Source organism: Hirundo rustica, chromosome 25 (genome assembly GCF_015227805.2).
Source record: "Hirundo rustica isolate bHirRus1 chromosome 25, bHirRus1.pri.v3, whole genome shotgun sequence".
NCBI lineage: Eukaryota > Metazoa > Chordata > Aves > Passeriformes > Hirundinidae > Hirundo > Hirundo rustica.
In genome coordinates, this window is record NC_053474.1 from 32,713 (window position 1) to 51,373 (window position 18,661).

An 18,661-nucleotide genomic window follows, 5' to 3' on the forward strand; every position below is an offset into this window, starting at 1 on the left:
GGGCGTGGCCTGCTCGGGGGTGTGGCCTCAACAGGGGCGGAGCAAACAGCCAGGTGGGCGCGGCCTATTCTGACGGGCGCGGTCATAGGCGTGGTCACGATAATTATTGGCTCTGGGGCGTGTCCAGAGGCGAGTCCCCATCCATGGGCGCGTCCTCATCAATAGCAGTGTCGCCATCCATGGGCGGTTACCGGGCCGGTGGGGGCGGGTGCCGGGAGCCATGGGTGGGTCTAGGGGAGTGTCCCTGTCGGCGGGCGTGTCCCGGTGGCGATGGGCGGGTCAGCGGGGCGGGTCGGTCCCGGGCGCGGCGCGGCGGAAGCGGTCCCGGCACAGACGGGCCCTGGCCGCGCCGCCGGCAGCTGCGCCCAGCCCGGGCACAAAGGCCGCCATGGCCGCGTACGTGCCGGGGCTGCTCCCGGCCAACCGCAGCCAGGAGAAGGAGTTCGTGCAGGCCTACGAGGACGTGCTGGAGCGCTACAAAGGTATCGTGCCCGCCGGGGCCCGCGGCCGGGCCTGGAGCGCGCCGGGGCCGCCCCGCGGGGTTGAACCGGCGCCGTCCCGAAGCCTTCCCCGAGCCTTTCCGGGGCCTTCCCGGTGTTTTCTCGGTGTTTTTTCGGTGCCCAAGGCCGGGGCGCTGGGAGCGGCCCCGGGCACGCTGCGGGGTAGATGGTCGGTGGCAGCGTCCTTGGGGAGCGCGGTGCCCCCGCGCCGGGTGTGCTGGCCCGAGTGTCCCCAGCATGGGGACAGCGTCTGAGCGTCCCAGGTGTCCGTCCCCTGCGTGGGGTGCCCCGGGTTCCTAGGTGGGTTGTGTGGGGGAACAGCGTGGCTGCGTGGGGTTCCTGCGTGCCGCGGCTCCTGCGTGGGCTGCCCGTGGACTCAGCATCCTGCAGCTCATCCCTGCGTGGGGTGCCCGAGGGATGAGCGGCGCTGCTGTCCCCAGTGTGGGATGTCTTGGGGTGTTCGGCAGCCCTTCGTGAAGTTCCCACGTCCTCTGGGTGTCTTAACCAGAATTTTAGGGTCCCCGTGTCCCTTCCATGGGGTGCCCAGCATCCCAGCCGGGCACCCCACCGCTCGGAGCAGCACGACATCCCTCATCCCTGTGCCCTCACTCGCGGTGCCACACGGGGTGTAGGGACCCGTCCATGTCCCCACAGCCCCCGACACCACCGGGATGCCTCGCTGAGCTGCAGCCAGGCAGGGATGAGGAGACAAGGTGCTGCCGAGGCCGGTGCTGGTACCGGCAGTGAGTGTGCAGTTTTGATATCAGAGGCTCATCCCCGGCAGCTGTGTGCGTTCCCATTCTAATGCATGTTATTATTTCTTTTTTTTTCCCTCCTCCCCACTGCAGTGCTAGGCTTGTCCTGGAGCCCAGTTTCCAGCCCCACAGGGCTCCCAGTACTCAGTTTTATAAGTTCAGCAGCCAAATTTATTTAAAATGCAGATGGCCGGGCCAAGAGGAGTTTTCCTTTCTGCCTGCGGAGAAAGGGGAATAAAGGATTCCCTGGTTCCCTGATTCAAGGGGTGCCACTCAAGCACCCCAGAGGTGGGAGAGACGTGCAGCCTCTGCAGGGAGCAGGGAATAAAACCTCGTAGGGTGCCTTGGAAAGGCACTGGGAAACGTGACTTGGGCTCATCCAAGTACTTGACAAACTTTTTTATTAATAGAAATCTGCTTTGCTGTAGTTGGGTTCAGCGTGGAAATGCAGATGGCAACGCTGGCGTGGAAGGTGCTGCTGTTTGCATCAGGTTTGCTTTGTTCCAGAAAAGAAATGGAAATTCCAGAGCCTGTAATGCACTTGGTACAGCTGGAGCACCCCTGGCACCTGGGCTCTCCTTGCCTGCTCCCTGCTCTGGCTGTTGGTACCTTCCATGAGCAATTGGGTTCTTTGGAGAAGGAGTTGTTCTAGGGAATACCTGATTTTTGCACTGGGATATGGTAGAAAGCTAGTGATAACTTGGAAATACCCTGCTGGGTGTTGTTGGAGCTTGCTTGTGGTGGAGGGGTGGAGTGTTTATACTCCATAAAAACTTTCCTTTGCTTCTGACCCCTTCTCAACTCCCCACCCATCCTGGGACATCCCACCAGTGCTGCAAGGGCTGAGTTGGAGCCCCAGTTTGGGTTGTTTGGGTTTGACTTGGTGGATGTGTTGTCTCTTTGCTGTTGTTCCCCACTGCAGCTCCTGTAAGCTGTTTGGTTTTTCCTGTCCAGAACAAGTTTTCCACTGGGTCATCCCCTCCCCCTCTTAATCCTGCAAAAACAGAGTTTTTGCTGAAATGGGACTGCTGAGGGCTGAGTGGGGAGACCTGTGGTGTTGGTGGCCAGCTTGTGGTGGCCACCCAGGACCTGCCACGTTCAGGACCTGGCGCTGCCACCACTGACGACAAGGAGGACACTTGGCACTGCCAGAGCCAGGATTGTAAATGCATTTCTCTTAAACAGCACCTCTAAATACCCTAAAAGAAAATCTCGATTTGAGCAGTGAGGCCTCTGGTGCTGAGCGAGCCGGGGCAGGTCCGGAGACAAGGAAAGCAGCAGCACGGGAAAAGTCCCAGAGCAGGCTGTGAGTCCTGATTTTCCCTGGTGAGCAGGAGTGAAGCAGCTGGCAGATCCCCATGATTCCTTTCTTTCTAAGAACACCCACCCTCAGCAGCGGGGGGCCGGGGAGATGTGCCGCAGCGCTGCGGCACTGGGGCTGACTGGGATGCTCCTGATCCCGGGTGTTCCAGGGGAGGATGTTTGCATCAGCGCTGCGGGGGCACCCACCTGCTGTGCCCTGCTCCCGAGGGGGTGGCTTCAACCAGAGGATGGGGCTAAAAGTGGAGATTTTGGGGGTGGTGACTCCAGTGCTGTCTCAGCGCTTCCCTGGCTCTCAGTTCCTCGGGGTTGTCCTGTCTGGGACAGCTGGGAGGTCCCGAGTGCCACCACACCTTCACCAGTGTGGCCCAGTTGAAAGCCAGCAGCCCAATTCCCTGTGGGGATTCCCAGCCCCTCTTGCCTCATCCCTGGATCACAGTGCCGTGGCACGTGCCGGGACCTGCTGCCGCCCATCCCGGTGGGAATGACTGCATCAGCGCGGTGATGGTGGAGCTTTTTGGACACCTCTCTTTTGGGGTCTGGGCAGAGACGGGAGCCTGGCCCTGTCACCCTGAGTGGGGCCTAGCAGCTGAGACCACGCTCCATTCCCATGGCAGCCTCCTGTCGTGTTTTGGGGCCTGCTGACCCTCACTGTCCCCTTGGAAAATCAGGAGCCAGCACATGGAAATCATGGCCCTGTGCTGAGCATCCCCCGGCAGCTCAGGGGTGCTGGCAGCCCTGCCGAGCTCAGAACACAGGTCATGCTTCCCCTGCTCACAGCGCTGTAAACATTAACTAATCAATCCTGGTGAAATGCTTTCTTTCTCATAATTAACTGGGGGTTTTTTGGGATTGAGGGTAGAAAACCTGGAGCTGTGGCATCTCAAAAGCTTTTCTCCACTCCCGGCACTGTCTCTGCCTGCTCCGTGGTGCCTTGCACATGATCTGGCTTGTTTGGACTGGGACCAGCACAGGGTTGTTGTCACCTTGGTTGAGTAACCTGGCTTCAGCTGGGGAGGGAACAACCTCCCAAGGACTGGAGGGGACTCTGGGGTAGGCAGGAGAGGTGGGGGACCCTTGTATAAATCAACCAGGATTCATTCCACTTGGGACTGGAGCCTTCCTGGTGCTGGGTGGCATTCCTGGCAATGCCCATCTCTGACGAACCTCCTCTTCTCCCAATTGTGGCTGGTGTTGTGCCACAACAAATGCACCCGGAGGTGTCTGGGGACTCGGAGTGCCTTGTTCCTTGAGCCAAGAAGCTCTCCCAGCGTGCAGCTGCCTCCTGATGCAAGGGATTGCTGAGAGATCCATCCCACAAGGATAAACATCACTCCTGGCTGGTGCTGAGTGGGCTGCATGAGGCTTCTGTGGCCTGTGACAGCACTGCTGGGTCTGGTGGCGCGGTGGTGACTCCTTGCTGGGGGAGAGGAAGCCCTTCTTCTTCCTTCTCATCCCTCCAGAGAAAGGTTGGCCAAGTTCTGCCTTTGGAGTGGAGAGTCCCTGGCTGGAGCAAGTATGGAGGAAGCTGGGCTGGAAGCCATGGGATTTTCCATCACTGGGTGAATCACCCTGTTTTTTGTGGGGGTCATTGGCTTCTCCGGCTTGAGAGGGCAGGGACTAGAGGCAAAAACGGGGGCTCACAAAGGTGGCAGGAGCCTGGGGCAGCCCTGGGTGTCCGAGGTGGAGCCCCAGCACTCGGCGCAAGGAGCCGTTTTGCTCGTGTTCATTTTGGCCAGCAGGGAAATGGGGCTGGTAGTGTTGCAGGTGACAGGATCCACCCCACCTGGCCCGGCTGGCTCTCTGTGTGGAGTCATCCCCATGCCAAGGCCCAGCCGTGTCTCCCAGGCTGGGACTGCCTGGCAGAGAGGCACGTGCCTCGCCCCATCTCACCGGGATCAGTGGAAGCCGTGGCTGGCGTTGTCCTGGTGCCCTGCTAATGAACCAGAATCATGGCTGAGCCCTGCTCTCACAGCTCCTGGGGCTGTTGGCTGCTTCTCCTCCTTTCCATGTGCTTCTGACCCAGAGAGAAAAATCCCCTGGGAGGGCAGGGGGTGGGTGCAAGGTGGCTTTATCCATGGTACCTCGCTGGCACCATCGCCGGGACGTGACCACTGGTGTGTGGGGCTGTGCCGGGAAGGCTTTTCATCTCTCTCAGTAGCCGAGCCTTTGGAAAGGGCTCTGCCTGGCTCTCCTCAGCGCCGCATTCCGTGGAGCCTTCTCCTTCCCGGCTCATGCTCCGGGGCGAGACCAGAGTCTTTGACCTCCGTCTGCTGGGTCCCAGCCAAGCTCCTTTCCAAGCTTGTCTCGCTTGTGTCAGCTAAGTTTAGACTGCTCTGGACATACCGTGACTGATGCCAGTGGCAAGGAACCTCCCAGAAGGAAGTAAAACAAGAGGTTTTATTGAAATTTAAAGTGTCTTAACACCATTGTTTGAATATTGGGGTGATGAGTGCCATTTTTATGGATCTAAGATGGATAAACCCAGGATGTGGGAGCAGCAGGGTGCTGCAGGTTCCAGTTCCTCCTGTCTTCCTGCAGGGAGAAGCTGTGCTGGAGCTTGGGGTGGGTGTGAAGGAGCTGGTCCATGCTGGGATTTCTGGATACAGCTTCGCAGAGGGGCTGTGAGCCCTGCCTGGACCATGGGCTCAGCCTGGTTGGTTCCTGCACGGGGCAGTGTTTCGCTGCCGGCTGGAGCAGGAGGGCCGGGACAGGTGTGGGGTAGCGGGAGGATGCATGGAGCAGCTGGGAAGCAGCACAGGGAAGCCCTGGAAGGGACCTCACTCCCTGAGCTCCAATAATCCAGCCCTTCCCAATCCTCTCCATGGCTCTGCCGTGCCCAGGGCGTCGCGGCCATGGAAGCTCCATGCTGTGGCCGGATCTTAGCAACGCCAGCTGAGTTTTCCAGGCAGGTGAGACAATCGCTGCCTTGGGGAGAGGCAGTGCGGGAGTGCTGGCACACCTGGGATGAGGCCGGGGTTGGGGACACAGCGGGAGCTCTGACTGCCGGGGCTGGTCACCCGTGCTTTGTCCCCCGGCACTGGGTGGACCCTCCCAGGTCCATGGGCAGGACCAGTGAAGCGGCTCCTCTCTGCGCCCCTGATTGCTCACGCCTTTCCCATCCCATCGGAGGCTGTGGGCGGGGTGGGAACCAGCAGAGCCGGTGCTGGGAGGTGGTGGAGGCTGGGAGCTATCTCTCCAGCACACCCCTCATCCCTGATGGATGCTGTCCTTGAGATCTCCCTTTCCTCCCAGACGTTCTTTCTGCCGGGAAAACTCCAGATTTAACCTCTCAGCACTGCCCTGTATGGGGGGTCTTGGCCTGCTGCCGGGTCTGGGGATGTTCAAACAGCCTCCAGCTTGAGGAGGGAAACTGCCAAGGAAACTCCCTGCACAGAGGATGCTTGTGTTAATAAGCTGGGAAGTTTCACTTCCAAGCTCATGTAATGGGGTTTTGTGTGTCTGGATGGATTTCACCCAGCTGGTGGGGCTGGGGAAGGGGGATCCTCCAGCCTCAGCTTCCTGCGGGAATGTGTGGTGGGGTGGGAGGCTGAATGATCAGATTTGGTGTGTGTTTGGCTGTGGACATGGTAAAATGAGTCCTGGGCTGTGATCTGAGATGTGTGTCCTGCTTCTGGGTCAGATAAGCCCAGAGATTCCTGGAAGTGGGGGGGGGCGGGGGGGTGGAAGTGAGAGGAGGGCTCTTGAGCAAGCTGTTTTGGGAGATTCTGGGTGAGAAGCAGGATGCTGATCCCAGCAGGATGTGCTGCAGCTCCCTGTCACCCCTCAAAGCACAGCCTGGCTCTGTGGCTCTCAGCAGAGGTGGGACAAGTCTGGCTGCAGGGCCTGTGCCTGGAGTGTCCCTTTGTCACCCAGTGTTTATCAGTGCTCTGAGCCAGCGAGCTTCGGGCGCTGAGAGGCCACAATTGTGTTTATTTTGTTGTTTTCCTGTGCGTGACAAGCCTGCATTTCCATTTTTCATTTCCTGTTGAGCCCTGTTTCCCTCCGGTGAGTCCCAGCCTGCCCTGCCTGCCCTCCTCTGCTCAGATGAGCTTTTTTTAATGATGCCGGGGAAGCTTTTTCAGCCTCCCACAGGAGATGAGTGCTGTGTTTTGCACCTCTGCAGCACCTGTGTGGGCTGTGTTCTCTCCCAGCTTCTGTTTTGCCCACCTTGAGCTCTTCTGGGAGCCTTTTCCCCTTCCTCAAGCTCTGCTGGGACCCCTGCCCAGGTCGGGGGTGTAATCCTGTCATGGCTGGGATTGAAACCAGCTCCCTCTCCAAATCTCTTGCTTTGCCTTTGCTCCCCGCCAGCCATCTACCCCACTCGTCCACAGCGATGGAGCTTGTGCCTTGATCTCAGTCGGATTTTTTGTGTCCTGCCAGGGTGAGACTCATCTTGTTTTTTATTAATCATTTTTCAGGTCTGTTGTGGGCCCTACAGAAATACTTTTGCCAGCAGCTTATTTTTCCCTGCAGGAAACTGTATACAAGGGCTCCCTTGGCTGGGAGATTCCAGCTGACCTTGGGCAGTTTTGCTCCCGGTAAATGTATCCTGTGGGAGCGACTTCTTTCCCTGTGGAGCGCGGTCGGGACGTCTCCTCAGCCCGGTAGTCCTGCTCTGCACATGCTGCCCCGCCAGCTAATGAGCGTCAGTTAGTGCCCACTGCACCACCCCTCTGCTTCAGGCATGTCCAGTTGACACAGTGATGTTGGAGATGGCTGGTGTGGCCCTGGCTGTCCCTGTGACCCCTCTAGGGGCTTGCTGGGGTGGTGATGGTGCAGCCTTTAAAGCTATCCCTAAATAAATCCACTCTGCACCCCAGGTGTGTCCAGGATCACACCTCCGTTCCCTGCCTCTGGCAACATCCTTGGCGTGGCTTGAGCGGCCCCATCCCCACTCCTGGGTCTGGTGGGGTCTCCCAGCATCCCCCCAGCTCTGGGGTGACAGCAGTGGGGACAGCCATGGGTGGCACAGGAGCTTTCAGTGGAGGCGCCTCCAGACGCTGCTGCCTGTGGAGATATTTCATCCTGGCTGGCTGTTTGGGATGCTTCTCATTCCTGCTGGGAGGACAGTTGCTGTGCTGGGAGATCTGGGATTCCTGGATGTTTCAGGAGCTGGGGGCTCCCCTGACACCCCCCTCTCAGTCTCAGTGTGCTGATCGAGCCAGCTGGAGCAATCCTCCCTCCTCCAGGAATTCCTGGCGTTCCCGGCAGAGGGGAGAAGGAGCTGGGATGCTTGGGGATGGGATCTGGTGGCGTCAGACCCGCTTTCCATTAACTCCCTCGGGACGGGAGGAGAGAAGTGCCCTTCTTCCCATGAAGGCTGGGTTTGGGGGAGCTCAATGGCTTCTGGGCTGAATTCCCTGCATATCTCTCCTGCTGCTGGAATTTTGGAGCAGCTGCCTGCTTGCCATGTCCAGTGGCCATCCTGGAGGGGTCTGGTCTCTCCCCTTTGCCGGGAAGGAGAGGATGGAGTAAACAAGGTGGAATCTCACTGTCCCCCCGTGACGGGCTCAGCTCCCCGTGCCTGTTTGCGGGTGTTGGAGAGGAAGGATCTGATGTCCCCTCATGTCCCCTCCATGGAGCTGTTCCCACCCTTCATTCTCACAACTGCTTTGTCATCAGGGATCAGGACTTCCCACCCCCCCCCCCCCTTTTTTTTTTTTCCTTGCTTTAGAAGAAAATTCCGTTGTGCTATTTTTAGTGGTGACAACTTGGCTTCTCACAACAACTTCCATTCTGCTGCCGGCACTGCCGGTGGGTGCGGGAGGATGGCTGGAAATGGCCCTGTGATGCCAGGGATGCAGCGGGCCTCAGGGACCTCCAGCTCCTAAATCCAGGCTCTTCGCGTGGCCCCTCCCTGGTGGCTGGATCAGCTCCTGGATCAGCTCCTTGCTGGGATGAACGGATGTCACCTCCATCCCACCCAAGCCCAGGGGTGCAGAGGGTGCTGGGGTAATAAGAGTGTGGAGCAGGCACCTCACCACCTACCCCCCTTTCCAGCTGGGAGCTCCCGGAGAGACTTTTGGCTCCCTGGTTCCCAGCTGTCAAGGGTACAAGTAGCAACTGGCCTGCTGGGTTTGCTCTGCTCGCCATGCAAAGTGTGTGTCTGTCCCTGGAGAAGTGTCCATCTGTCCTGGAGCTGTGGAGCATTGTTTCCATGAGTGTTCTGGTTTTATTAATATTCTTATGGGTAATTTGCTGTGGGATGTGGGTTGCTGTGGGGTTGCATCTCAACACACAGTGAAGGAGCCAGGGATTCATGTGCCCATGGATGAGGGGAATCTCCTCACCACCCTGAGTTTCAAGGAGCTTCCTCCCTGGGGTTTGGAGGAGATTTGGCTCCTGCAGCACACTCTTGCTCTATTTCTCTCCCCTTCCTCTGGCAAAGCTCAAATGCTGTGTGGGAGCCCAGGCAGGATGATCCTGCACTGTGTGGTGGGTCTTGCTCAATCTGCTGGGATCTCTCCAGGGAGGGAATGAGGAGAGCAGGATCTACCTCCATGACAGCAGATTTCAGCACTACTGATGGTGATTATATTATTATCATTGTCATTATTGTTTTTATTATTTGATTTTGTCCATGTCCGGTGGACAGCAGTCCTGCTGAAGGGCAGCAATGAGCGGGTCAGGCACTTGGATCCCCTTGGATCACTCTGGGCTGGTTCCTGCTGCCAAAAATTCCTTTGAAACCAGTAAATTTCCTTTTCAGCTTTGTAAGTGCCTCACAGCCAGGGCGAGGTGAGCACGTGCTGAGTGTTGGGGGGCAGAGACAGGAGGGATCTGCTCTCCACCTGCTCCTGGGTCTCACCTGCCCCATTTTTCCAACATTTTATGGCACTTTTCTGATGGCTTCTCCCTGGTGTCAGTCGCCAGCGTGGCTTTTCCCACAAGGATGGGAACCCATCTGCCCACTGCTTACATTTTCCTCCTCCCCTGCCTGCCAGCCTTAAATCCCATTGGTTTTTTTTCTTACCCTCCCAATTCCCTTCCTTGCTGGAAATATCCCCGGGACATACAATCTCTGAAAGCTGCAGCGTGGAGGGGTGGGATAAGGGATGCCGGGGGGCCCTGGTGGTGCTGGGCAGTTGCTGGGCTCATTTGCAAAAAAAGGGGGGTGGCCTCAGGCCTGGGAGGCTTTCATGTGCTTCATCAAATAAGGAAACACTGCCAGTGGTCAAAGGGCGACTGAGAGGAGTCCAGCGGGAATTCTGAGCCGGGGACAGTGGCTGGAGCTTGTGGGTGCCCCGATGCTGCCCAGCTGAGCAGCGGGGTGGGTCCGGCTGGAAGATGAATTTGGAGAAGTACAAGAAGTTCCTGGATGGACTCGGCACCCTGAGAGGTATTTGTGACCCGGGGCGGGGGGAGAGGCTGAGTCGCTGGGTGCCACCATCTGTCACCGATCGCCAATTCACGCGGATCGAGTGCCCCTGGCACGGCCAGGAGGAGCTGTAGGCTTCCCAGGGAGGCAGCCGGGAGAGGTGGTGCTTCCACGGCTCCGCTTCACTTCCCTCTTTTGTCCTCTCCTTGGGTTTGGAGCTGGGCACAAAGGAGTGCTGGGGCAGCGGCCAGCCCAGCCCTTGCGAGCAGCTCAGGGAGCCTAGGGAAGCTGCTTGGCAGATAACAACTGGGAAAGGAATTGAGCTCAAATTCCTGCTCCAGGGGACAGCAGGCTGCTGTTCCCGTGGGATGGGGGCTGATCCTGCTCTGTTGAGGGTGTTTTTGCCACGTGGCTGCAGGTGCACGGTAGCACCCGGGAGCAGATTGCTCTTTTCCCACTTCTTTCTAAAGCTCTTCCTCAGTGCTCTGCCCTCTCCTGCCTCTCAAGCTGTCCCTGGAGAGCCAGCTGGGACACCCGATCATGCTGGGCTGACTCCTGGCAGGTGGCTGGAGGCAGGCAGCCGTTGTCTTACTGTCACAGGCAGCGAGCCCAGGCTGTGGGACAGCAGCTCGGCTTACCTGGTGCTCTGGGAATGCTTTTTCTCCCCTTTCTTTGTCTATTTTCTATCCTCCCTGCTGTCAGAGGAGCTTTTTCCTCTGAAATTCCCACCCAGTCTCATCCTGCTGCAGGGCTTCTCCTGCTAGAAGGAGAGGAGAGGAAAACAGAAGGCACCTGGAATGCCATCATCCAACCTGTCATCCAACAATGCTGTCATTGACTTGCCCCTTTCACAGCAAGACCTTGGCTGGGCTTTACCAGCTGATCCCATTGTATAACAAAGGTGAATCTATTCTATGTTTAATTTAGCTGGGAGCCAAGGGAGTTGTCACCAGAGGGCTGGCAGTGTCCCCACCCTCCCGTGCCGTGGCAGCGGCGAAGGGTTAATCCCACAGCCCTGTGCTGACAGCTGCCCTGAGTTATCGAGTCTGGGAGGAATATAATTCACTTTCTTATGCTGCTGTGGTGTCCATCATAAATTTTTCCTGAGCCTCGCTGCAGCTGGCACTGGGAATCAATGTAAAAAGGAGCCCAGAGTCACCATGTGCCTGCTGCGTGTGCCGGGGGTGGTGGCCAGCTCTGTCCCCTCCATCTCCAGCCCCTTGGCAGCCAGAGCAGGGATGGGGGCTGGATGTGGTTGCCATTGAGCCCTATTAGACATTTTGGGGCTGCTGCTGAAGCTCTCTCGTGGAGCTTTCCAGCCCTGTCTCCAGCTGCAGCTCGGAGAATTCCTGTCCCGCCCAAGCCAGCGAGGCGCGGGGAGCCAAGATGACATTGTTAATCGTGTTTACAAGGTGATTGCTTGCAGGAGCTGAGCTGGCAGCCTTCCCCTCTCCAGGTGCTGCCCAGAGCCCTGCTGGGAGCCTTGGCTCCCGTGCTGGCTCTCACAGAGCTCGTGGCACTTTCCACTCCCGCGAGCCCGGAACAAGGACATGGAAATGCGGATGGCATATCCCCAGGAAGCCCAGTCTGTGGGTTTTTGGTCTGTTTTGCTGCCTCCAGACCCAGTGATGCTGACTTTGCCTGTTGCCAGCTGTGTTTACCACAGCCGTTTGTGGCTTTAATTCAGGGGGGTATGGGCAGGGAAGGGGTGGAGGCTGGAAGTGTCCAAGGCCAGGCTGGACAGGGCCTGGAGCAACCTGGTCTGGTGGAAGGTGTTCCTGCCCGTGGGGGTGAAATGGCCTTTAAGGTCCCTTCCAACCAAACCGTCTGGCATTCTGTGCTTGCAGGAGGCCAAAGGCTGCTTGAGCTAGCACAATTTGAGCCCTTTCACACTTGAGAGGCTTCCCTGTGCATCCAAGCACAAAAGGGGTGCCCACAGGGAATAGTTGGCTCTGTGGTGCTCACTGACATAGGGGTGCTGTGCTGTGCATCCTGCTGTCACTGTTTGGCATTGCCATGGATCTAAGTGCGCTCCTAGCACAGAAAACAGCCAGCCTAGCCTGCCCTTTAGCTGCAGAGCTGGCCAGAGCTGGAGGAAAACAAGGTTTTATTGCTGGAGAGGTTTCTTGTCCCTTCTCCCCCCTCATCTCCCAGGGAGGTGGAGGCAGCAGCGGATATTGGAGCTGGGAGTGCTTCATATGTAAATGCTCGTGTGTGTAAGTCCAAGCCCCTGACACCGCGCCCCCCGCCCCCCCCCCGGCCCCGGCTCAGTGCCAGCATCCATCCCTGTCAGCCCTCCAAGAGGTTTGGAGAGCATCCCAGTGCCCCCAGCCCGCCTAGCTGGGATGGGGCTGGGGGACCCTGCCAGATCCCTGTATCCATGCCAGGGACAAAGGATGCTGCTCTGGGAGCAACCCTGCCCCAGTGGGTGTGGGGTCACCTGGACTTTCCATGCAGTTTCCATCTTGAGTTTCCCGGGGCAGCGTCGGTCAGGGCCCCGAGATGAACCAGATCCTTTGGGCATGGCTGAGGAAACCCATTAGATTACAAATTTATTGCTGAGTTAATTTTACCAGCAAGCACGAGGCCGGCTGGTTTCGCTTTCTGAGGAGTTTTGTTGTTTACTTGGCAGCCAGCTCAAACCTGGCTTCTCTTCGGCTCTGTCCGTGTATTTCCAGCTAATCTGGCTCCATCTGACCTTGGAGCTGCTGTGTGCTTTCCCCAGGGGAACGAGGCTCAGATTTTCCCCCGTGACCAAGGAGTGGGTCCATGCTTGTTCCTGTCACTTCACCATGGCGCGTGTGTCCACAGTGAGGAATTCCATGGCTCTGCTGAGTTTCTGCTGTTAAAAAGGAGGGATTTGGGTGGCTCTGCTGCCTGAGGGATGTGTGGGATTGGAGCAGGAGGCAGGAGCAGCATCCTGCCCTGCTGTGTGCCACAGTGCTGGAGTGGTGCCACAGCTTATCCCCTGTCACTGTTTGCTTTCGTCCCATCATGTGGTGGCTTCCCTGAGGAGCAGATGGGGCTGCCCAAGGTGGCCGGGTGTGATAAGAAATTCAGGGCCAACATCTTCCCTGGCTGTCCTGGGTGGAGGCCCTGGTGAGTTTTTGCTCTGCCGGCCCTGTGTCCCTATGCAGGGGGAGGATGGGGCTGGTGTCTCCTGGGCAAGGGTGGGGGACGCTTTTCCAGCACGGCCACCCAGTGAAGTGTCCCCTGGGCAACCCTGACAGGCAGGGACACTCACAGGCTGTGCCCTAATTGAGGATCTCTGTTGATTTACAGCTTTCCCACCACAGCTTTGGGGTTCCAGGGATGGTTTTAGCCCCAGAAAGGTCTGGCTCAGCCCTGCTGAGGGAATCTGCTGGGCTTGGGCCAGGCTGGAGGGGTCTGGCGGATCTGGAGCTTGAACAGAGCGGCCAGAGCAGTGTTAGCAACTGGATTATTTAATTTGCTTTTTAACAGGGATTAAGTTTCTCTGCAGGAGAGCAGGTCCCAAGGGAACAGAAGTTTTGAGCTCCTGCCTCCCCCCTTTTTTTTAATCCTACATTTCTCTGTGCTGTTGCATGCCAAGGCCAACTGGTTGGGAGCTGGCGGGAACAGCTGGGATGAAACCTCACTTCAGGGCACAGCAGGGCCATGACCTGGGGTGTGATTGAGCTTGGAAGGACCAGGACCAGATCCTGGGTGCTGTGGGGAGGCAGCTGTGGGTGCCCTGCTGCGCAGACCCCCCCCTCTCCAGAGGGAGGGTGCTTGGGGCTGGCCGGCAGAACAAGCTTCTGCCCCTTTGCTCGCCTCCAGCCTGGCGCTAATCACGTTTCACACTGCTTACTTTGGGACATCTAATGAGATCAGGGCTCAAGGTTGCTGCCTGCCCTCCATCTGCAGAGGAAGGGGAAGAGGAAGGAATAGGCTGCTTCCTTCTCTTTGACCTCCATTTCTCAGAGGAGGCTTTGCACATCTCTGGCTCCACTGCCGCCGTCCTCATGTTTGCAGCATGGCGAGGGTGGGAAGACCCTGAGCTGCTTTTTGGGGCACACCTGGGGAGCTGAAGGCTGAAAAAAGAGGGGACCCACCACTTCCTAACAGCACCTTGGGCGGTGACCTCTGTGCTTTATTTGTGGGGAGCTGGACGTGGCCACCAGAGCTGTTGGCCATACTCAGGGCAGAGCCCAGCCCTGACACCCCCGGCCCTGACACACCCATGGTGTGGGGCCTGTGCAAACACAGCACCCCCCCAAACAAAGCTCAGCCAGTTCCCACTAGCTCAACATTTCCCTATTTCCCCCGCTGCCAAGCAGCCTCTGTTTGGCGCTGGAATAACGAGCCTCTTTGCGGAGACACCGGCTCTTTTGTTAGCTGGTAGAAAAGGAGTTTTGATGCCGGCCATCCCTCCGCCCCGCGGCTTTCCGGCTCTCTAAGCCGCTGCTGAAATGCAAAGCTTGGGCTTGAGCTGCCGGGGGTGATCCCAGCGCCGCGGCTCCGATCCGGCTCCCCACGGCTCTCCCCGGGGCTTGGCGAGCGGGTCCGCACCCCGAGCAACCACACCACAGCGGGACCTGGCTCCTCAAAGAGCGGCTGGGGTCTATCTTCATTGGCGGGATTTTTCCAGCATTCAGGGCATGCCTGGTCCTCGGCTGCTGTGCAGGATTTGGGATGTGGGTTGCTCTCCGGCACGGGACTTTACCCATCCCCTCTGCTGGGGTTTCCAGCAAATCTCATGGTGGCGGTGGGGGTGTTGGTGGCTTGTTTTTTAATGGTTTTCTCCATCTGCTGTCGGGGTGTGCTGGGAATTCCGGAGCGGGTGTTTACCCAGCCGCGGAGACGGCGGCTCTGTGGAGGTGTGCGGCGTTGTCCCCGTAGCCGGAGGGGCAGGGAGGGACCCGGCGATGGCATCGCCTTCCTCCTCCTCCTCCCCCTGCCTGGGAAAGCAGCCACCTCTCGTGTCAGCACAGGCCCCTGGGAAGGCGTGCAGACGTGTGTGTCTTCTTGCACGTGGGCGTGCAAGCAAAGCCTTCCTCTGCCCGGGGCTGGTGTTGCTCCCTTCCAAAGAGCCCTCTGTGTTTTCTGCCGGGAGCCCTTTGCTGTTCCTTTCCCTGTGCATCCCCATCCTCCTCACCTGCGGCACCAGCTTCGCCTCTTCCCTCTCATCCAGCATTTCCAAGTGCATCCCGGATGACTCCAAGCTCTCCATGCAGCTTTTATCTGTGCCCCCAGTGCCTATCCCTGTTCCCTCGATGCCACCGAGTCCATGCCAGCTCTGCGAGGTTTCAGTGCTTTCCGGCATTACGTGGCCTCGAATTTCGTGGCATCACTCAATGAGCAGGCTCTGCCAGCATCCTCGGAGGGGTGACAAGCCACAGGAGGCTTCCGAGAAGCGGGAAGCGATGAAATAGGGCTGGAGCTGCTGCGTCAGCAGAATCCCGGCAGCCTTGGGGAGGGTGGATGTAGAGGGAGGTTTGTCATGATGGGAAAGCAGCGGTGAGATCACCCCCCGTCTAGCATGACGCTCACTCCTGGCCTGCAGGGAGAGTTCCAAAGGCCAGGCAGTGTTGGAATGAGATGTGTCCAGGCTGGCATTGTGTGCACATGGCTCATGGGCCAAGGATCTGCTGGGATCCGTGTCAGGGAGCTGGTGTCGCTCTGTGGGGATGCATAGAGGGGCGGGCACTCTGCCTGTGCTGCGGGCAGCAGGGCTGCAAGTGCTGATGGCTCTGGGTGCCCCTGGGAAAGGTGCTGAATCTGGGACACCAAAAAGTGAGTCCCAGCAAGGAAAGGAAGGTGATGCCCTAGGAATGCCTCCTGCTCTTCCTGTAGGAGATGTGGGAGCCTCTTCCTGATCCTGCTGTGTAGGGAATGGTCTCTTTCTGAGTTATTTTTGAGATTCTTGAGGCCCTGGGTTCTCCTGTTGGCTCTGTCCATCTCACTGGAGTTGGTCCCTTTGGATGGCCCCCGTTGGGATGTCACATTCCCATAGACCCCAAAACTGCTGGTGTGCTGGGGGATTTGCCCTCCAGCCCGGCAGCAGGAGTTCATGCTGCCGGGGAATGATTAAGTCATGAGCAGGTGGCTGTCCAGCTCAGTTGTTTGCCTTTGCAGGATGAAAGCCACAGGAATGATGTTTGCTTCCAGCCTTGCCTCGAACCTTCTTATCCCTGCCCTCCACCTCCCGCAGCAAGGTGGTCATGGGGTGCTTTCCCACATCCCCCCCCGATGCAGCACTGTCAGCCCTGCTGTGGGAAGGGAAGTCTTGTCTTTTTTTAAAGACATTTTTCTAATTTTGGTGCCCAGACATCTGCTGGAAAAGGGAACATCTCCATTCTTATCACTGGAGCTTCCTTTCACTCCCGATTTTACCACTGATGGTGCCTGGGCGGGCGTTCCGAGGTTCCCTCCCAGCCCCTTCCCTCTCCCCTCATTTTGCTGACCTTTGGAAGCTCCTCTGTAAGAGCTTTGCAGGCAAATATTGATTTGTACTGCCCTCACGGTGCAGACTGGGGGGGCTGGTGCAGAATAGCCCCACCATCTCTGGCTGGGATGGAGCTGCCCTGGTTAATCTGGATGAAGCCCAGCTCAAGCTCCCACTATTGCTGTGCAAATGGGGAGCATTGGAGGGATACTCAGAGCCGAAATCCCTGTTTGCAGAAACCCCTGTGTTTGGGATGTCGGTTTTCCAGGGCCACAAGAGCGTTGCTGTCTGAGAGTTTCCATAGTATCAATTTTTGCAGCGCTGGAGTTGTGGGGTGATGCCCAGGGGATGGCACGGGACCCCTGCGGGCTTCTCCCTGTCCCTCCTAGCAGGAATGGGGATGATGAAAGCCAGAAGGAAATGTTGAACGCGGGGAATGTGCTCGCTGTGCCAGGAGCCAGCTGGGGAGGACTCACCAGCCGTGCCCGCACACGCTCGGGTGGGTGATTCACCGGCAGCAGGAGGGGACTGGAAGCTGGAGCCGAGGAGCTGGGCAGCGTCGGGAGCCGTGACCTAGCTCGTTTCCACCTTGTTTTTAATAGCCTGGATCAGAAGAAACGTCATCTTTGTTCTGGCTTTCCCAAGGCTCCTGGCGCCGCGGGCAGGGTGGAGCGAGGCTCCGCGCCCTGGCGGGGTCCTGCCCGTGCTTGCCGGCAGAATGGGGTGCCCTGGCACGTGCGAGAGAGCTCGGCAGCCAGGGATGTGTCTTGCTGAGCTGTCTGTCTGTCTGTCTGTCCACAGCTGCCTTTGCTGCGGTTTGCCAGGGGGTTGTGAAGCTGTGGAGAGGGGGGAAGAGCTGTGATCCGATGGGGAGTTATCTCAGCTGAGCACTGCAGTGGGGCATGTGGTCCATCCCCTGGCTAAGGATTAGGAATGGTGTTCGTTCCAGCCCTGTGCCCTCACTCAGCCCCTGTTGAACCCCAGACAGACCCTTTGACCCACTCCAGAGCAGGGCCTGTCCCTCTGTGAGGCTGTCTTTGATTTAACAGGGCACCCCTGGTCCTTCCCCTCCTGGCCGATTTTTAGCTGCTGCCATAAGCCACTGAGATTTGCACCTAAAGCGCCCAGAAAGGAGGAAAAAACAACAGAAAGGGGAAAAGCTTCACTGAGGAAGCACAGCAGGAAACCTGGTTCCTGTCCTGCAGTCACGAGTTTGTGCGTGCTCAGCACTGCTGCTGGACAGGCCCTTTAACTGCTCTGGGAACTGGGGTGCTTTGTGGTCAGGGTGGGGTGACCCCGATGACCCTTTGGGGCAGAGAAGTCCTCCAGAGCTCTCCTAGCTGCCCCCATGTACATTTTTTCCTGCTGCAGGCAATGGAGGGGCTTTGCTAGGCTTGGCTGGGGGGCACTGGGTGCCCACCCAGGCACGGCGGGGTGCAGGCAGAGCCCCAGAGTGATGCTTCACCCCGGCTCAGTGCTGCTGGGTGCCAGCTCTGGCTCTGTCCACAGCGATGCCCACTCCAGCGTTTCCACAGTGCCACCTGGCTGCTACCTCCCAGGGCGGGGACACGCAGCCCCGGCTGAATCTCACAGACCTTGTGCTGCCTTTTGCAAGGCCACAGCACCCAGGGGATGAAGGAACACCCCAATGTCTTTGCCCACACTGATGCCAGGGTGCCTCCATGCCCTGAGTGGCGCCAGGGACACAGGGGCTGTGCCCGGCTCCCGTGTGACAACTGCCCAGCAGCTTCTCTGGTCATATAAGGAGATGCGGGAGCCGGGAGCTGAGCCGGGAGCTGATCTCTGCCGCCTGAGCATTACTCACTGGAGAGGCACATGGAGGGGGAGGAACAGCCCAGGACATCCAAAGCTTGGCATGACTCACCTCTGGGCAGGGGCATGGCTGGATCGAGGTGGGTCCAGCATCTGCATCCCCCCAAGCTGCCCGATGGGGTACCCTAAACCCAGGTGGGGGGCATAGTGCTGGGGTCCCACCATTCTGGGTGATGCAAAATGCTGCCCTGTGAAGCAAGGGGGTGCCCTGCAAGGTGGGGACCCCCCCCTGTGGGAGGGCAGGGCCTCTCCGCTCCCCAAATTCCCACACAGGCAGGAGTTGTGCCCTCTCCCCACCCCTTTCCTTTCTGGGCAAAGCCGCCTTGCAAGGAACTAAAAATGAGCTGTTTGTGTTTTGGGTGTTCAGGGTGGTTTCTATGGCAAAGAGGGGGGGTGTGTGGTGGCAGCTTCCGGGGCTGGGTGGTCCCCTGAGCCTGGCAGAGTCACCCCAAAACCCGACATTGGCTACTGACACCCCAGATCAGCCACCTCCTTCCTGCCCTATCAGCTTCCTGCAGTGTGCAAA

At 58.4% G+C, this 18,661-nt stretch overlaps 1 protein-coding gene across 1 annotated transcript in view; it reads left to right on the forward strand.

Annotated features, from left to right (window-relative positions):
• Positions 1-346: 346 nt before the first annotated feature.
• MACF1 (microtubule actin crosslinking factor 1) overlaps positions 347-18,661 on the forward strand; it is a 129,993-nt gene continuing 111,678 nt past the window's right edge. The window contains 1 exon segment of the mRNA XM_058423538.1: positions 347-482. Coding sequence (XP_058279521.1) covers positions 389-482 — 94 coding nt within the window. The 5' untranslated portion in view covers positions 347-388.